The sequence below is a fragment of the Aedes albopictus genome, chromosome 1 (genome assembly GCF_035046485.1).
Source record: "Aedes albopictus strain Foshan chromosome 1, AalbF5, whole genome shotgun sequence".
In the NCBI taxonomy this organism is placed as follows: domain Eukaryota; kingdom Metazoa; phylum Arthropoda; class Insecta; order Diptera; family Culicidae; genus Aedes; species Aedes albopictus.
In genome coordinates, this window is record NC_085136.1 from 171718429 (window position 1) to 171738274 (window position 19846).

The 19846-nt window shown below is 37.6% G+C and overlaps 1 protein-coding gene across 5 annotated transcripts in view; it reads left to right on the forward strand.

Annotated features, from left to right (window-relative positions):
- LOC109405285 (homeobox protein homothorax) overlaps nucleotides 1–19846 on the forward strand; it is a 534195-nt gene that overhangs the window by 26549 nt on the left and 487800 nt on the right. For all 5 annotated transcript variants that reach the window (XM_062850402.1, XM_062850455.1, XM_062850504.1 and 2 more), the window contains exon 3: nucleotides 10624–10765. In XM_062850402.1, the coding sequence (XP_062706386.1) occupies nucleotides 10624–10765 (142 nt within the window). The remainder of the gene's footprint in view (nucleotides 1–10623; nucleotides 10766–19846) is intronic.

Consider the following 19846-nt stretch of genomic DNA (forward strand, 5'->3'; position numbering starts at 1 on the left):
CTCGTCAAGGGGGGGGGGGGGATGATAAATAATAAATGTATTTGATGAAAATTTACCCGAACAATTTGACAAAATCGTCAAACTCATCGGATTTGTTAAGAAATTTTCTCGACGACTCTGATTACACCTTAAAATTTTTAAATTTCTTGAATAATTTATTTGTATCCCCCCTCAAAATGTCGAATTCCAACAAAAAATTCCCGCGGGGGAGGTGACATTAGAGAAAATCGAAATTTGTGTCAGCCTAAACACCAAAAATTATCTAACTTTTTATCCTATTGGCTTTCTTAACAAGTTGCCTAAGGAATGCTTTCTTAAAAACTATGCTACATGTTTTGACCACTTTCTGTAATTTGAAATGAGCGGGTTTACTATAAGAGCTAGTAGAAACTTTCATTTATTGAACTATAGTGCTCAAATTGAAATGGCAGTCAATCGTTAGTATTTTTATAATTTCTGAAACAGTCTATACAAACTAATTTAAAAATTGTTTCTGGGTTTCATATCATAATAGGCTCGATTCGTACCTGGATCATTAGTGTCACCTAGTGGATAGAAAAATTGAATGAAAAAATATCATATGTGACGTCATTGGCATCCTATGGATCAAATATTAAATGAAATATTACCCTCATAGTCCTTGTTTCCACTACTCTATCGCATACATAGTATTCTCTCTTACTAGTCTAGATATTATTTTAAGTTTGGGCTACCTAGTGGGTGACTTCCGGCGGAACAGGCATGCGCCTCTGCTTGGAAAAAGTATAATTTTATTTGGAGGAGTCTTACGACTGGGAGGATATGTCGAACTGTTGTGGCTTTCTCAGTCTAAAAGAATTAAAATCAAGCTAGCATAGCTGGCTATAATATAGTTTAATATGATTTTAATTTCAATCTACAGATCATTAACATTTTTTTTTCTAAATTTCTTTCACAAATCATTTCAAACATCGTTGTCATATTCTGGATTTATCACTATTGGAATTGGAACCTAGAGACTTAAAATTACAAATTATTTCAAAGCACAGGTTTCCATGCGCTCCTCGCCTCCGGTTTTGTCTTCATTCTGGATACTGGGTTCGCCATAATGTGCAGCAAGCTCGTGGGTTATCTTTCTCCGTCGCACTCCACACTACTAAAGATCGTCCTTAGCACGCATCGCTCAAAAACTCCGAGTGCTTGCGGGCCCTCCTTGAGCATGGCCCATGTCTCGTGTCCGTAAAGAAACACTGGTCTGATTAGCTTTTTGTACCTGGTACATTTGCTCAGTGGTGCGAGGGCGGTCGAAACCTAAAAAATGAAAATGCTTTTCACGAATATGTTATATTTTTCTCAGCTTTTTAAATACATCTGTAGCCGAGATTCCAAATTTCAGATTATTTCATTGAAATTTGAATTTTGGACAGCCTCTGTTGTCAGCCGATAGTACGGATACCAGATATACACATTCCTCCACGATCTCGGAGTATATCATTACTTTATTCACTGATATATGTAAATTGTGTTGTGGAAACTATCGATTCCATGGTAAAATTAATAATAAGGATTACCTACATTTCGCCGCTGAAGGATTTTCTGTCATTTCGTCGAATGCCGTTTGGTCGAATTAAGATCTAAATAATCTAGAGGCGTAGACAAACTCAGGGCTCTGCCCATAAGATCATAAATATTTCCCTCTTTTAATCCTACACACTTAATTTATTTCGCTGAATCTCGGCAGTTTTTCTTGCTTTTTACCGAGATTGGCACCGCCGAGCACTCAGCAAACTTGTTTTTCAACGGGATCTCAGCAATCGTGTTGTATGTTTGCTGAGACTCAGGAAATGTTTTGCCGAAATTCAGCTAACAAACGTAATTTTTAACCGAGATTCAGTTCAAATATTTGCTGAGCCACGGCGGTGCCGGCGTTTGCCGAGCTCATCTAGTGTAAAGGCTTAAGCTAAACTTCTCAGCTTAGTGTTTTATGAGCACTTCCACAGTTATTAACTGAGAGCTTTCTATGCCAATAAACTTTTTGCATATGTATATTGTGTGTCAGGCACGAAGACACTCTATACACAGCTAGTCGTGTTCGGTAATTTTTACCGAAATCTCAACTGCTGAGCGCTCGGTAATGGTTTTTACCGAAATTCTGTAAAAATTACCAAATTTCGGTAAAATGTTATCGTTTATCTGTCAAATTTTATTTAACGAAGTTCGGTCACCGATTTTTTTTGGTAAAAAAATCAACGGCTGACATTTCTGTAAAATATTACCGAAATCGGTGATTTTTTCTAACTGCGACCCACGCAAGTCAAAGTAATTTCCTGAGGGGACTAGAACAGCGGTACGATCTCGGTAGTTTCAGTAATTGGTTTTACTGCGGTTCAGTGACACTATTCTCAAACACCAGTGTAAAGTTAAACAATGCATTTTTACTGAACGAATTAAGCGTTCAGCAATTCTACTGTCGTACAAAAATTACATACAGTGTAATTCGTTTTGATGACGTGACCCGCCCACCGTAGCCTCCCGATTTTCGCGATATGGACGATAGTTGGTTCTCTCAGCAGCTGATGCAGCTCGTGATTCATTCGCCTTCTCCAAGTCCCGTCTTCCATCTGCACTCCGCCGTAGATGGTACGCAACACCTTCCGTTCGAAAACTCCAAGGGCGCGTTGGTCCTCTGCACGTAGGGTCCATGTTTCGTGCCCATAGAGGACGACCGGTCTAATCAGCGTTTTGTAGATAGTTAACTTCGTGTTACGGCGAACTTTATTCGATCGTTCTGCGGAGTTCAAAATAGGCACGATTTCCTGCCACAATGCGCCTCTGAATTTCTCTGCTGGTGTCGTTGCCGGCGGTCACCAGTGAGCCCAAGTACACGAATTCTTCAACCGCCTCGATTTCATCACCGTCGATATGAATTCGGGGTGGCGGGCACGTTGATTCCTCTCTGGAGCCCTTTGCCATCATGTACTTTGTCTTCGACACATTAATGACTAGTCCGATTCGCCTGGCTTCACTCTTTAGTCGGATGTACGTTTCCGCCATCGTATCAAATTTACGAGCAATAATACCATCAGCGAAACCAAGCAGCTGAACGGACTTCGTGAAAATCGTACCTCTCGTGTTAATCCCCGCTCTCCTTATTACACCTTCTAACGCAATGTTGAACAGCAAGCACGAAAGACCATCACCTTGCCGTAACCCTCTGCGAGATTCGAAGGGACTCGAGAGTGTCCCTGATACTCGAACTACGCACATCACTCGATCCATCGTCGCCTTGATCAATCGTATCAGTTTATTCGGGAAGCACGAAAGACCATCACCTTATCCTTATTTCGTCGCGTGGGTCTATGCCGATTGTATCGAGTCGTATTTTCTTCTTCTTCTTCTTGGCGTAACGTCCTCACTGGGACAAAGCCTGCTTCTCAGCTTAGTGTTCTATGAGCACTTCCACAGTTATTAACTGAGAGCTTCCTCTGCCAATGACCATTTTGCATGTGTATATCGTGTGGCAGGCACGAAGATACTCTATGCCCAAGGAAGTCAGGGAAATTTCCTTTACGAAAAGATCCTGGACCGACCGGGAATCGAACCCGTCACCCTCAGCATGGTCATGCTGAATACCCGTGCGTTTACCGCCTCGGCTATATAGGCCCGAGTCGTATTTTCTCCTATGTTATTCGCAATGAGGATTTTTACGGGTGGCTTATTGGGCCTACGCCAACACTCCTGTCTCGCCGGAGAGCCATCGTGCCAGTTCTGTTTAACGTCCCAACCAACACTAGGACGACCACACTGATGGGGCTACCACCTTGGATCTAACTGGGCGTGGTGCAGCGTTTCTTACTCAGCCGCTGGATGCCAGAACAGACGCTGTTTGAGCCGCACCTTCTTGGTGAACAGACACTCGAATCGTACCTCCTCAATCTAACTGAAGTCAGAAGGACAACAGTGCCCAAACTGCACTACCAGCTAAGCAAACAACTCTTAGCTGGCGGTCTTTGTCATCGCTTGACCCGTGGAAGCATGAGGTAGGAACTTGTGAGGACCAGAGCTATGTTGGACGCTCTCCTTATCGACTCACCGTTTTGCAGCCCTTTGTTCCCCCAGCAATGTTGAATATCTCTAGAGGGTTACATTAGCAATCAAAGTTATCATAGGTTATTTAGAATATTTTACTCAGTATAATACAAAGTACCTTTTGTAACATTTCCGCTAGTTTTGAATTATCATCAATTCTATTTCATAAGAGGTTTATTGAAGATTCTGGTTGAAAATATTTAAGTATCATCTGGAATGCAAAAGCTGTCATGTAATATGCTCTTATTTTAAACCGGTACTAAACGAACATATGTAATGAATCGAAAAATAATAAAATGATATGTTTGAAATAATTCTTGTATGACATCCACACATTATCATTGTAGCTGCTCCTTTCCTAGAGGCAGTTCTGGAGAATTATTTCAAATATAAAAGACCAACTAAAACGACGCTTGAACTTCTACAACGATGAAATTTTGGCCAGAGTTCCTGTTATTAGAGTTATAGCCTATATGCTATGATATAGGGAGTTATAGCCTATATGCTATGATATAGGGTAAAAACACTAGACTTCGTCCCCCCAAAATTCTGCTCTTATCTTCGCCACTTCATACATAATAAATTGAATTTGTATAGAGGGGGCGAAGACTAGAGCAGTGGCGAAGTCTAGTGCTTTTACCAAAATATATATTGTTCTCATTGTAATATTTCCGCAGCATTTCCATGCCATGATATTTACTTTTACAACTTGGAGGAATATTCTGAAGAATGTCCAAAAATTCCCAATCTGACAAGCTTTTTCAAAACTCCGGTAGAAAATTAGGGTGAACACTTGTGTGGATCACAGAAAAATGAACATTTTTAGTATTTGTTTTGTAAGGAAATGGTTTAAATTTGTTTTTAGTAAAATTTGTCCACTTTCATGCTTTGTTTTATATTTTGACTATATTTTTGATGGTCAAGTTTTATTAAACCTATTATTAATATGATTATCAGTAGATAATTAGGACATTTTGTTGGACGCTGGTCATGAGAATAGTAGGAGCATCTGGGGTTATATGCACTGTCGAGGCAAAACGCACCCCCTTCGTTTTTTCAGGGATTATCGGTTTTGGAGCTTTAACCTTCTTCGTGAATTTGATGACGCTCACCTCACTGAAGTAGTGCACGTTTTGGGGTCATTATGACCCCAATGAACGACGAGAGTTAAAATCTTGACAGTCTAATAGAACGTCTTAATAAATGAGCACCTGGAAAATTTTACAAATCTGCGTTACGTAATAGGGGGATTAGGGGCATAATGGAAACCCTAAGCACATGAGCTCGTTAGGCCTGTATAACAGAGAAAAAACATATTATCAGCTAACTTACAACTCCAACTTGTTCCCTACGTATGTCAATCATTTACAGCAGGTAGAATGTGTTTATTGTGAAGAAATAATGAATTGAAAACCGTGTTTCTTTAAGGGCTGACAAGAAAGGTACGGGGCGAAATGGACACCCATAGGGGTATAATGGACACCCTTGCATATTTTATACTATACCTTTGATTACATCGACCAATTAGGTAATTTGCCTACGGAGATCAATACTACAACTTTAATACTCTATTTTAGACGAATTTACATAACATAATAGTTGATAAAATAGATTTTATGCTAAAATAATCCGATTGATATTTTCCTAACTCTCTAAAACGTCTAACAGTATGCAATGCACATACATCCATTCGTATTTGCCAGTGTTCATTTCACCCCGGAGCGACGACAACATTAAAATTTGCTATTTTGAATTAATAAAATAAAACAAATAAAATACTTTATTCTTTGCCAAACTTGAGTATACAGGGGATAGACAAAATGATCGGGACAGGCAAAATTTTCACTTTTCAAAAAATGCCCAAACTTTTCGAAAAGTGCATAAATATTCTCAAATTTTCACTGTAAGTTGATCAACTAGTTGTGTATTAGTGGACAAAATTTGGAAAAAATCGGGCTATTATGCACGAAGTTATATGCATTTTAGAAAAAGGTAGAATTATCCGATAGCCAACTTTGAGCTGTTATATCTCCGGATTCAATGAACCGTATGCAATGAAATTTTGTTCATTTATGACTTATATAATGAGCTCTGGAAAACGATTGACTCGACATTAAATTATTAACAAGAGAAAAAGTTATAGAGATTACATAAATTTTATGATTTTTTAGTAAATTGGTATATTTTTAATATGCATCCTTTTACTTTTTCAATGAATTTCCGGCTATGTTGTTGCTTTCTTTCAAAACATAACTGTATTCAAGACAACTGAAGGGAATTTTAATGAATTATGAATTTTGAAACGATGTTGAAATTGGAGAAAAAATGGTGTTTTATTAAAAAAATAATCTAATCATTATAATTTTCCTTCGTATTAAGTATTTTAAGTTAAGTCAAAAGTTCTGCAAAGCTCATTATGTAGGTCATTAATGGTCAAAATTTTATTGCATTCGGTTCATTGAATCCGGAGATATAACAGTTCAAAGTTAGCTATCGGATAATTAGAACTTTTTTCTAGAATCTTTGTATTTTCGTGTAGAATAGTCCAATCTTTTCCAAATTTTGTCCACTGATACACAACTAGTTGATAAACCTACAGTGAAAATTTGAGAATATTTCATGCACTTTTCGAAAAGTTACAGCTATTTGAAATTTTTTTGAGAAGGGAAAATTTTGCCTGTCCCGATCATTTTGTCTATCCCCTGTATATGCACATAAGGTAATGCATTGCTATTTTTTATGTCTTGCCCATTTGTATGAGTGCATCCTGCCCCATTGGTTTAGTGCATTTACCCTGAGCACGGGTGCGTACTGCCCCGCATAAACATACGAAGCCGTAGTATTAGCCAATACGGCAAGCGCATTGGTATTCAGCATGACCATGCCTAAGGTGATGGGGTTCGATTCCCAGTCGGTCCAGGAACTTTTTTCATAAAGGAAATTTTGTGGACTTCCTTGAACATAAAGCATCTTCGTGCTTGTCGCACAATATACACACTAGCGTGGTTCAAAAAATCGTTTTTGCTCCACACCGCTCATTCGATTCCTAACCAGATTATATGCCTTCTCACAAAATTTGAGCTCATTTGGTTGAAAATCGAGACTGCACAAGCCCGTCAAAGTTTGTATGGGAATTACTATGGGAAAACGATGTTTTTCATTCAATCAACCGTAGCATTTCCCCAAGTGCCCTAATGGGTTAGTCGACCCTTGGTAATCCTAGGCTACTCTATCAGCTACAACTTTGCCGAAGACCGCATTCAAATCGGACGCCTTATTAATTAGTTACCGATTTTTATCCAGAATTGAAATCTTTACTCATGACAGTTAAACTATTCGGTGGGCATCACTGCATTCTGCAGTGGAACATAGTAGCCATGATTTCAGTGTGCTATCTTTTGCGCCATATGCAGCAATGTTGCCTGCTGGGAAGCTGGAGGATCATAGCTCAAGTTTGCCCAGTTGGAAACAAATCAATAACTAATTAATGAGGCGTCCGATTTGAATGCGGTCTTCGGCAAAGTTGTAGCTGATAGAGTAGCCTAGTATTACCAAGGGTCGACTAACCCACTAGGGCACTTGGGGAATTTCTACGGTTGATTGAATGAAAAACATCGTTTTCCCATAGTAATTCTCATACAAACTTTGACGGGCTTGTGCAGTCTCAATTTTCAACCAAATGAGCTCAAATTTTGTGAGAAGGTATATAATCTGGTTAGGAATCGAATGAGCGGTGTGGAGCAAAAACGATTTTTTGAACCACGCTAATACACACACATGCGAAATGGTCAGTGGCAGAGGAATCTCTCAGTTAAGATTCCAGTATACAGGGTCAAAAATTTTGTTCAGAATGAAACCAATCCTCAAACTTCTTGTCTCGATAGAATTTTCATTAGTGTCAAACAGAAGTTTGATTTTCAGTTCACTCCTTTTCAAATATGTGACCCTGTGTCATTGAGGCCTTAATAACGGAGATGCAGGCTTTGTCGCAATTGGGTCGTTACGCCAAAAAGAGAAATAATAAGTAATTTGTACTTGCATCTGCTGCCTCTAATGACGAATAAAATAATAGTGGGTCGTGGCTCACAGCATTGAAAGTCATGCTGAAATGATAAGTTTTCAAGATATATTATTTTGATGTGTAATATTTAATTACCACGTCTTTAAATCCCAGTGGTACATGCACCAGAATCTGAAATGCACAAATCTCAAACTGTAAATTTCTAACGATTGTGTCATAAACAGAGTAAATGAACATGCAGTGGCCTACGTGAGACCACCCATAACTTTATAACGGAACGGTCTATTTCGATGAACATTGATTTTTAATACTTTTTGAACGAAGTTCCCGGATTGGAAACGTAACAAACAGTAGCAAAACAGCAGGGACACTATATAATATCAAGGTTTAACTCTTATGTACCTCAGCATTTCATCTTGACAACTATAAATTATAGTTGTCATACCTTATTTATTTAGCACTTTGGCGATGGACAATTTATATATTCATATATCTTACGATTGCTTCCGTTAGTTATTTTTAGCTTCATTTGGTGGTGTTGGCAAGTGCTGTCTAACAAGGGTATCCCGGAAAATTGGCTTTCTCTTATTATTCCACCGAGGTTCTCTTACTTAAACAACCATCAAAATCATCCAGAAAACTATATAAACAATCCGTAAAAGTATAATGTTTAGTGACATTACCAAAATATTTACGTATACCGGCGTCGTCGGCAGTGTCTCACATGGCGTGCATCGCGCATTCTTGCATGCAGAACAACATATTGCCGGTTGGTGAGTGTTCCATTCAACAAAGAAACCTACGAAAATCTTCGCTAAAGGTAAACGCAACCACGATACGATGCGGTTGGTTGTTTATTTCAATTTATATTCTAACTGGCTTGATAGTGGATGTGTGCTAGCTACATGCTTCTTACAGTACGAAGCAGATGAACGCGTTGTTATGGCAACCAAGCCAGACATGCTTGAAGTAGCTTTGTGATGGGCACAGACGCTTGATATGGTCCGAGGAATACAATTTTTGTGCCCATTTTTGGACAGTGGTGCCCAAAGTAAGTTGAAGTTGCAATCTTTCCGTGCGATGATGACAACAGTCAATCATGTGATTTTCAAAAACTTATTGTCATTATAGCATACACTAATCCCTTACATTACTGGAACGTAAGGAAAACGATCAGTGATCAGCATTCTGTTACATTCATGCTAGCTAATAGGGAAATGCTGTGTATCAACCATGTCGAGTAAAACGTAGGTGTGCTTACATGGTGCAGTCTTTCTGAGTTGAGTCTAATTGTGGCGCTTTTGGTGACACCAGCTGAGAAAATGTCATTAAACTTTTCTACTGGAGAATGCACCGGAGTCACAAAACAAACACCATAAAAAAATGACGGAGAAAATTGTACAATCGTTTCGAGATTGAACAATAAAGTTTATTTGTTGATTCAATGAGCTTGCTACCGCAGCAGCAGGCACGGTAAGCATTCCACGATCATAAAAAGCAAGCAAACAGTCACCTTACGCGATATAGAATGATCTTATCGTCAAAAAGCGAGCTAACTAACTGTTATCAACTTTCGTTGCCTATACGTTTACATTCTTCGGTCACAGGAAAAAAAGAGGGAATGTGTTCCAATATGAACCTTTTGATCTTATTCGGTAACTTCTCCTTTCTTAACAATACTTGTTGAGAACACGGTTCATGGTATAATAAAAAAATATACAACCAAGCGTCTGTTAAGATGAAGAGGTATGCGATTTTTTCTGAAAAATGATTTTGGGCTCGTATACACGTAGTCCATGAGTACCTTAGTAGCATATTTTTTATGTATGCACGTGCATACATGACCGTCAAGTTCACCGTAAAACAGAAAAATGTATTGAAATTTGAAACAGATAAGATGAGGCTCACTATTTTCTATACCACTAAAATAAACCAACTGTTTCCTACTAAAGACCGTTTTGGCCTATCTATTCGTAAAAGGTGTGTTTTGGAGCACTTTTCCCTAGAATAAACTCGTTCCACCATGCAATTGTGTTTTACCAGGTTAAAACTTCCTTCCATTCAGTTGCTGCACGTGGTGCCCACGTTGATTCATATATGTAGTAGATTTTAAAATAACGAACGCAGTGGACTGCTCAATTTAATGCTTTATTTCTAACTTTAAATCCAAAGTTATTCGATAATATTCAAGAATGTCTTTATTCCATAGTATGATCGTTATATATGGGATGTGAATGTGTATTTGCACTAACAATAATTATATTTACAGATTGTTAATACATTATATTTTTAAAGTTCTAAGCTTTTAGAGAATGTTAATTTTAGAACTATTTCAAAAGCATGCCATGATGCTTATTCAATTTTGCGCATTCTACGTAATCTATCTGCATTTGAATACTTTCCTTGCCAAATAATTTAACATTCAGTGTAAAAGATTTAAGTGTAATGACCAATTTGACCACGATGTTCAATTTAACTGAGAATCCTTATTTGCTTTATTGAATTCAACTGTTTTTTCTCTTTATCTTTTTCAGTCACCCGCTATTCCCGCTATTGGCACTAATATTCGAAAAATGTGAACTAGCGACGTGTACGCCTCGAGAACCAGGTGTCGCGGGTGGTGATGTCTGTTCGTCAGATTCCTTTAGTGAAGATGTGGCAGTATTTAGTAAACAGGTAAGTCATCATATTGGATATTGGAAAACGGTTTACTTATCTAGCATTTGTTGAACGTTTGCGTAAAGCAAACAACTTATTTTGATTACATATTTTGGTTCGATTCGGGGTACGACGACAACGTATATCGATTGATAAGAGAGCGTCCCAATTGTTTGCTCACGAACCAAGATACGGCCTAAGCTATGCACAGTGAATTCTTTCACTTTTGAACTTTATATTCTACCAATATTTTGAATCTTTTAATCGTTATATCATTTTCGTATGGTACCGTTAAACTTGAATGGAATAGAGTTGTCAAAAATAGGAATTTTTAAAGTATTATCAAAGTAATTGGCAACTGTTTTTATTCTATGGTTATATGAGTATTCAATTGACCATCAAAACTGGTTCATTCCTTGATCACCATGCTATTTTGCTTGAGAAGTTTATGTAGCTGGTTTGCCTTTTTATGCTTTTATATGTATACATGAAGAATTAAAAAAATGTTACATGATTTGAAGCATTTTGCCTACAATTAACAGTTAACGGTTAGAAAATGATTGTTAAGTTTCAATTCAATCAGACTGTGAGTATTCATGAATGGTTATTTGAAATTTGTTGTTTTTAATATTTCTTACAGAACTTGCCGAATATGCTGCAATTAGTCGTGCATTTATTTTGGTATCAGTTCTAGCTTGAGGTGTTAAATTTCACCCATGCTTATCTTTTTCTGTTGTGGTTGGGAAGCAACCAGTTCTTTTATCTACCACACGTAGTTACATTTTATTCTGGCTTTCAGTAGCGCTTGGTTTATATTAGTATTATCTGATAAGAGACGCGGAGAACGCACCTCTTGCCATTAATCTGCGCGACTTTGTACTTTACGTCAAATCCTGCCGATTATCAATAGATGGTGTTATTCAGTATGCTGCTGGACTTTCGGGGGATTTCGCCGTGAGGCCTTGTCTGCTTCCCAAACAAATCCATGAGCTTCGAAACGTTCGATCAATCAAACTCAATAGGACAGATATTGTTTGCCTCGACAGCCCTCGGTCCGAACAATTGTGATTTTGGGGTTGATTGTACCCTATCTTTGTGGTGGAGGATTGTATGAGAAGTCAGAACGTTATCGAAAATGTGGTAGCAGAGACGTGTATAAAATTACTGATAGCAACAACATTTCTGAGAGTTTTTTTTTTATGATAACGTTTCACTGATTCAACATAGTCTTGTAAATTCTTATCTTTTTTACATCAGAAGATATTTTGGAAATTAAATACTTGTTAGGTTGCTATCTGATGCGCATCATGGTTTTGGGACATTTTTGTTTGGTAAGGTAGAGCAAATGGTTCGAGTAGAGAAAATGGTCTTATTGAAGTTTTGAGTATCAGGTGTGTGTATTTCTCGCCGGATTCCCAATTTTAACTTGCTTCGAATTTTCATGTAACTGAAATGTCAAAATATTGTGTAATGATTAGCAAACTTCTGCTACACGCATGATTCGAACTGACGTTCCAACGGTGGGCAAGAGCTTGAGTGCATCACAAACTTTTATAATAGCATTAAACTTAATTACAGTTCAATAGTTAAGTGCTATACTGCCGTTCTATGCATATGTAATTGTCCCATGTTATATGGGATTCCCATATGGAACAATTGGCCGTATAACGGCAGTATAGCACTAGACCATTGTATAAGGGTTGCCTGTTGTCTTTTTCCATCCATGTGACCAAACCGCAGAGAATTGGGATTAATCTTAGACTCTTGGATATGCCTTTTGTTTGCCTCTTAGACAGGAATGCAAAATGATGGTTAGTTTAAGGAAGTAGCATACACCTCTAGCCTTCATATGTATAACCGAAAGATGCTATTGATCATCATAAGGTAATGGTCACAGGTACAGGGACAGGAATTGGAAAGTTATAAAAATATAATTTCTTTGTCCCTAGTAAGAAATATTTATCGACGACATCATTAATTTTCCATAATTAATCATCATTATGGATTGATGTTATAAAAGGACAAAATTTTACACCGGAATTGGTGGGAATTGTAACATATCATGACATGAGTCCCACCACTACTGCGACGAAATTATTGACCACGGATAATTTGTTATACTAGAGAAGCACGAGGAGGATTTTGGTTTTCTTTTTTTACAACAACAAAACAAAATTATTTTTTAGCGTGCATGTTCGTCTGATATGTATATGAGATTTCAAGCAAATACTAACAAACAAATTTTCTGATTGATCACTACTGAGACGAAGTTGTTGACGGATTTTTTTTTGAAACAATAGAATTTCCTAAAATCTACATTACGGAAAAATAAAACGCGCATAAAAAGCTATTTTGTGGAATCTTTGCATACACATTTTAACCCTAAAAGGGATACCTCTGGTCCATTGGACCCCAGGCGCCTTTCAGAGCTCGTCTTTGATGAAACACACTCAGCGAGTTGACGAATTTGAGGCCATGAAGGTATCCCTTTTAGGGTTAAAAGACAATTTTTTCGGCCACCAGCCGTTTCATGATACGGCCGGTCGAGTTCAAAACAACGCTTAAGAAAGAATACAAGTGGTTAGCACAGGTGGTTAGCGAACGAAACACTCATGGGCACTGTCTGTCACGAAATGTTATACCTGAAAATCAAAGAAGTAAGTTTAGCGTATCTTGGTTGTTGCGTTTGGGTGAGAAAACCACTGTACGGCATCCTTTTTATTTCATGGGTACCGTTATAACATTTTGAAATCATAACATATTTAACTAATGTCGAAACTTACCCCACCTTACTCTACATTCTACAACGTAAACCGGCCTGCAGAAAAGGGAATAACATTCTTCAAAAGTTTTGTTGACTCGACTGAGAACGGCGATGGCCATGCATAGCGAATGGAAAATTGGACTCTCTTGCACAAAAAAGTGCCGTTTCCTCGCAAATGATGAATAAACCTTTTGCGGATGATAGAAGACGTCCAAAGACAACCAACTTTGATGTATTCATTTGCCATTCATGAACACCTCGGGCAATAATTTCGTTCCCAAGGGTGAGGTACTATCACATTTTATCTCAGAGTAATAATATATGCATATGGATATAACGTATTGAACTGAACTGTCACATATTTTAAGCTGTTTTAATTGGGTCTATGTGGCTTGAGTATTTATACTATACAATTTTGGCAGAATATTTATGGTATAAGTTATATTATATTCAATGGAAATGTTGGCTTCTTCAAATAATGTCTTTGTTTTTTTATGCCGAGTGCTTCAATGTTGAAACAACTAAAAGTTCTTTGTCTTTATAAAATTGAGTTAACTATGCCAATGTGATGTCATTCAACAGCAGCTTAAATCAAGCAATCAGTTTGGGTAAATCTAGAAAACATTGCTGTGTGCGGGAAATTTCCATTTTGATTAATATATACCTACTGCATATTAAAATAGTTAAACGATTTTGTGAAGCATGTTTTCATTTTTTTTTATTTCAAATCAACAATTCAAACTATCATGATAGCAGTCATTTTTTGTTTAAACAAATTTCACCCATTCATACGCGCAAATACACTTAAAATACTCCTTACGAAACCAAGTAAAAATCTGTCGCAGTTTCGCTGCATCTCAAAAAATAGGCTGACGTCATTCAATATTTTCGATGTGGTGGCATTCTCGTTTCGTCTTCTCCCTTTTTTATTTCGAAGCGGCGACATGCTCTTTAAGTAAAGGCAAGCAGTCGAATATTTTCACTAAAATAGAATCGTGTGGTGAAGATCATTCCATGTCAGCAACGTAGAAGTTATGCTGTGCACATCATAAACGTAAAACCATTTAAATCACTCTTCCAAATTCCTGCTTGAGATAAGATATTGTTATCATATAAAAATGCCATCGATATCAATAGAAGCTGATTTCCGTTTTTCTGTACTTTGTTATGATCTGAGAGAATAATGTGATGGAAATTTGAATGTGGGCAATTCAAACAGCATGGTAGGTGGATCGATCATATTCATTGCTTCGTTCGTTGCTGGTGTGTTGCTGTTGTGCCTGGCTGCGTATATATTTTGGTTCGCTTTCTCGCGTTCGGTAAATGATGTACAGATGAGGCATCATCGCGCGCGGTGTAGAAAAGGCAAAAGTGAGGGATTCATTATCATCAGGCCAGCATCTTCATCGGGCGAGATCACCACCAAACGACTTGGTGCGACGCGGAGACACAACGAACGATGAGTGAGTGAAAATAACATTTCCAAGCATGCAAACCAGCACCAGCAGCCCAAGCAGACAGGCGACTGCGATCGGCGCGTAAAGTATGTGTTGGAAATTCTAAACCAAACGAACTATAATTTGAAATCGTGACACACAGAGTGCCATGATACTTTTCTTCTTCTGCGTGCCTCTTGTGAATGTGTTCCGTGCGAATAAATTTGGTTTCAGAACTTATGAATTGAAGAACAGCTCTTCAACTATATCAAGAAATTGAAAACACAGTTAACGACATTTTGGCCACCCAGCACATCCCGTTGTGTCGAGATGCGCCAAGCAGTTGTGCGCGAGATCATTGTGTTGCCATGGGTAATCTCTCTTGTGCGAAATGGAAACTCATCCGTGGTGTTTTATTTTATGGTCTGTAACAGTTCATCATTTCATGTACTCGTTATCGTGTTTTCATATTTTGCCTTCTATTTTTATATGCGTCTGAATGTTAATTTTAGCATTTATCTTCACGTGTCATTTTTCACTGTATGGCACTTAGTGCTTCCAGAATTGAACCAATAATATTTGGAAAGTCATATGAAGCTCAGTTACAATTCATTCCAGGGGATTTGATTTTTTATATGACACAAAACTTTGTTCAATCTTTGATTGCCGCTGATATTGAAATTTATTTGAGCTAACTTATTTGATCACTTAATTCGTCTTTATGTCTTGAAGAAAAAATCGGAACGTATTTGTTCCAATTATCACTGCATTTCTGACATACATAGTTCGGCAGCAGTAGCCATTGTGTCTACTTTTCCTTTTTTTCAAGGCTACTGAAAATATGAATACTTTTACACGTTGACATTGTGTACGTCAAATATTGACAATTATCGGCATCCATAAAAATATGGTGATTTCTCAACCAATAAAATGTCCATGGATTGATTTCTCCTACTACACCTACCCGATAACATTCCCGTCGGGTCTCTCCCTTCAATTGGGTTCTTTAGGGGTATCCAGATTATTCCATAATCGGAATCTCCGCCCAAAAATTAGTCGAAATCCAAAATTTCATCATTTTTGGTGCCCGGGAACTATTTTTAAAATGCATTTAAAGTTTGTATGGGGAAATTTTTTTGTTCGGGATGAACTGTCATTTTATCGATTGAACTGTCATTCTATCCACAAAAATAAAAACTGTTTTGTTTATTTAACCGTCAAAACAAAGGTATTGGAACGCAATAAAATCACGTTATGCTCAGAAAAATGAGCTCTTTCTTTTAGGATATAGAAAATAGCAATATTTTGTTCACTAAACAACCCAATTGCTCCCAAGCACACAATTATCAGCTGGGCGAAAGCGTGCTCGTCAGTGATTCAAAGCTCATGATTTACGATCGCTCGTCGTATGGAGGTATACACTTGAAAAAGAGTCACACCATGATTGCGTCTCTCAACCACCTCTCCTACTTTCAGACGATTTTTTATGCGAGAAAGATACTAACTGTTCGATATGTGATTAGAGCTGTAAAATAATAAAAAGAAAACATCAACATCTATATACAATTTACGAACCCATGATCGATAGAAAATGGTTATAAAAATATACGATATTTTTTTCAACATGAGTGATATCTGGAGCACATATTTGGTGTTTCCCATGTAGATACCGGGTTCCGTACCGTACTAACAACATGCGTCTGATTGCCGATTAGCGTTCCGCGTTCCATTCGCCTTTTATTGTGAGAATTTTTTTATTGCCACTGCAATATGCGCTGTATATGACTTGCTTAAAAAGGACAATTAAAATACACTGGATTTACCATTTATTTCTGTGAGTGATCAATATTTATTTCTTCAGTCTTCTTTTACTTCTTCTTCTTGGTGTAACGTTCCGATCGGATCGGAACCTGCTTTTCTGATTAGTGTTCTATGAGTACATTCCCACTTGTTGACCGAGTGCTTCCTTACCTAAGTCAGTTGTGCGCTAGTCAACTGAACTAAAGGAGACCTTTTCAGATTCATTAATGACGAAATGAAGTCTTCTAACAATAATAATAAAAAAAAACTTTCAGCAAAGGGGGCTTTTATTTTGTAGTCTCATTCATTGACCATATAGCAAGCCTGACGCCCACTTTCTTGAGCTGCCGGTTGTTTAACCTTCCTCGTGCATTAGCTCAAGTTCACCCCGCTGACGCTGTGTACGCTCAGCGTGCCAGTCTGGGTCATAATGACTCCAATGCACGACTATGGTTATTTATTGGATCGTCATGGTTTGATTTAGAACGAATGAAATACTTTTTAACGCAACCAAAAATTATTAATTAGGGTGAATAGACCAATAGTGGTGCTATTTGTAGCTCCTTGTAGTACAATACCTGAATAAAATTGATAAAACCACAAAATAAAAAGTCTAAAAACGTTAATCGGTAATTTTTCACTTAAATTTGGTAGGAAAAATATAAAAACCAATGTTTATTTCATATTTTGCTAATAAATCACTTGCACCAACTATAGGTACCGTAAACCGGAGTCAAATTGATCAGCGGGGTGAAATTGATAATTTTGGTACTAATTTTTTAATTGGTGTAATTTCATATGAGGAACTTCTAAGCGTCGCAATGATCTCAAACTTCTTACAGGGGATGGCCAAAATGTTCGGGATAGGCAACTTTTTTTTTCTCTCACAAAAATGTTCAACATGCTGTAACTTTTCATAGAAGGCATCCAAAACTCTCAAATTTTGACTGTTTGTTCATCTATTATATGTGCATGATTGGTACGTTTGTCAACAATATATTGATGCTTAATATGACGCTATAAAATGTAATATTTTCTCACGATGAAAAAAGTTATGCCAGTTTGACATTTTGACCCATATAGAGAAAAATAAGTCAAATTTACAATATCATACAAAAATTACTAAATGTGTTATTCTTTCAATCCAAACAGGCTCAAATATATCTTATCAGAGATATCTTCAGAACAGAAGCAGAAAATCTTTGGATACCAACACTAAAATTTAATGACATTGATGTAAAAAAAACATTTTTTCGAGAAAGATCAAAAAAGTTTCAACCCATGAAAACTTTTGTCAAAGTTCAAAAAGTACCTATGCTTTAATGACGTGAGAAGCATCAATGTATTGTAGATAAACGTTAAAAAATTCATTCAATTCGGTTCACTGGTTTCCGAGATATGACAGTTCAAACATAAGTTGTCTAAAAATAGTGTTTCACCAGAACGTTTCTAACTTTGCGAAAGATTAACCAATCGAGCTCAAAATTTTACCAATGATGCACATATAGTAGGTGAACAAACAGTCAAAATTTGAGAATTTTTGATGCACTCTATGAAAAGTTAAAGCGTTTTGAACTTTTTTGTGAGAGAAAAAAAAGTTCAGTTCAAGTTTGCATCTCGAGGTGAACAGACGCTTTTGTTCAGTCGTCGAATTGTTTTCGGTTTTTTTGTTGTCAAATGTGATACAATATGTCGAACACAGTAGAAGTGGAAAACACGCTGGCATTTCTCTTTCCAAGAGATGCTGCACAACCAACTGTGGCTGATATGGCCCGTTTCATAAAAGCGCTGAAAGGAGATCCATCTTCGATGGAAACGGCCTACAAGATCACCGAAGAGAAGTCAGTTTTCATTCGTTTTAAAAGCCAAGAAGCAATGAATTATGTGTAGGCGAACAACAGAAAATCGTTGTCTTTCCATTACACCGATGGAAAGGAGGTGAAGGTTCAAATGTCAGTAGCAGGTAACACTCGATATGTGCGTATTATTGACTTGCCGTCAGAAATATCAGATGCCGATCTGGTCTCAATGATGGCAAAGTACGGGACGGTTAAAAGTACCGTTCGCGAGCGCTTTCCGGCAGAGTACCAACTCAACATGTTCACCGGTGTTCGCGGTATCTACAAAGACCTGGAGCAGTAAATCCCGGAGGTTCTGTGTTTCTGCAATCGAAAGGATAGGTTGTACTATGACGGGTTGATCCAAAAGTGCTTCAAGTGTAATTCAGACACTCATTTGAAGAAGTCATGTCCGCTTCTTCACGAGCAACAGAAGGGGAACGAACAACGATCGGCAACAATAGCGCCCGAAGTTGACAAAATGGAGGAGAAAGTAGAGGAAATATCCAGTGATGCTGATAGTGTAGATGGATCATTATCGAACAATAAAAAAGCGAATAAAAAGAAACAATCGAAAACGAAAAAAACAGAAGCAAAGCGTCAACGCTCTGATCCAGATTCTGACACGGCGTGAAACCAGGCACACAAAAAGCAGAACAAAGCCGACCCGTCCTTGAGCGACAGCGACAACAGTTTATCCACCATTTCTGATGCGACTCCCAACAAGGTTAGGACCCGGATTGCAACGTATATACGAATGGATTGAGGACGAGAATGAACGACAACTTCTAATTGAGGAGGATAAATGAAGAATAGCTGAAGCCACCGGTACTCCGTTGAATCAGATGACCTTTTATCATGAATAATCTTTTTGTGTGTGTGCGTTTTTTTTTTCAATTTTATTCTATTGTAAATCATAAAACTAAATTCATTTTTTTATTATAAATTTTCCTATACTGAAGTCGGCTCCGTTAAGTGCTACGCACGCCTGAGCCTTTAAAATAAACGAACTGATAAAAAAATAAAAAAAAAGTTGCCTATCCCAAACATTTTGAGCACCCCCTGTACTTCATCTAATTCATAGATGTCTAGAGATGGGTTTAGACTTTTAATTTTTTAGGAAAAAGTTAGTTTTGCCTTATTTTTTTAGGGATTTTCAATGTATTTCTCACTTAGCTGAAATCATTGCTTCTTAACAATCGATAGCCACTAGGACTTCCCGTAAATTTTTTGTTCTAACATTTTTGTGGAGCCTTGGTTG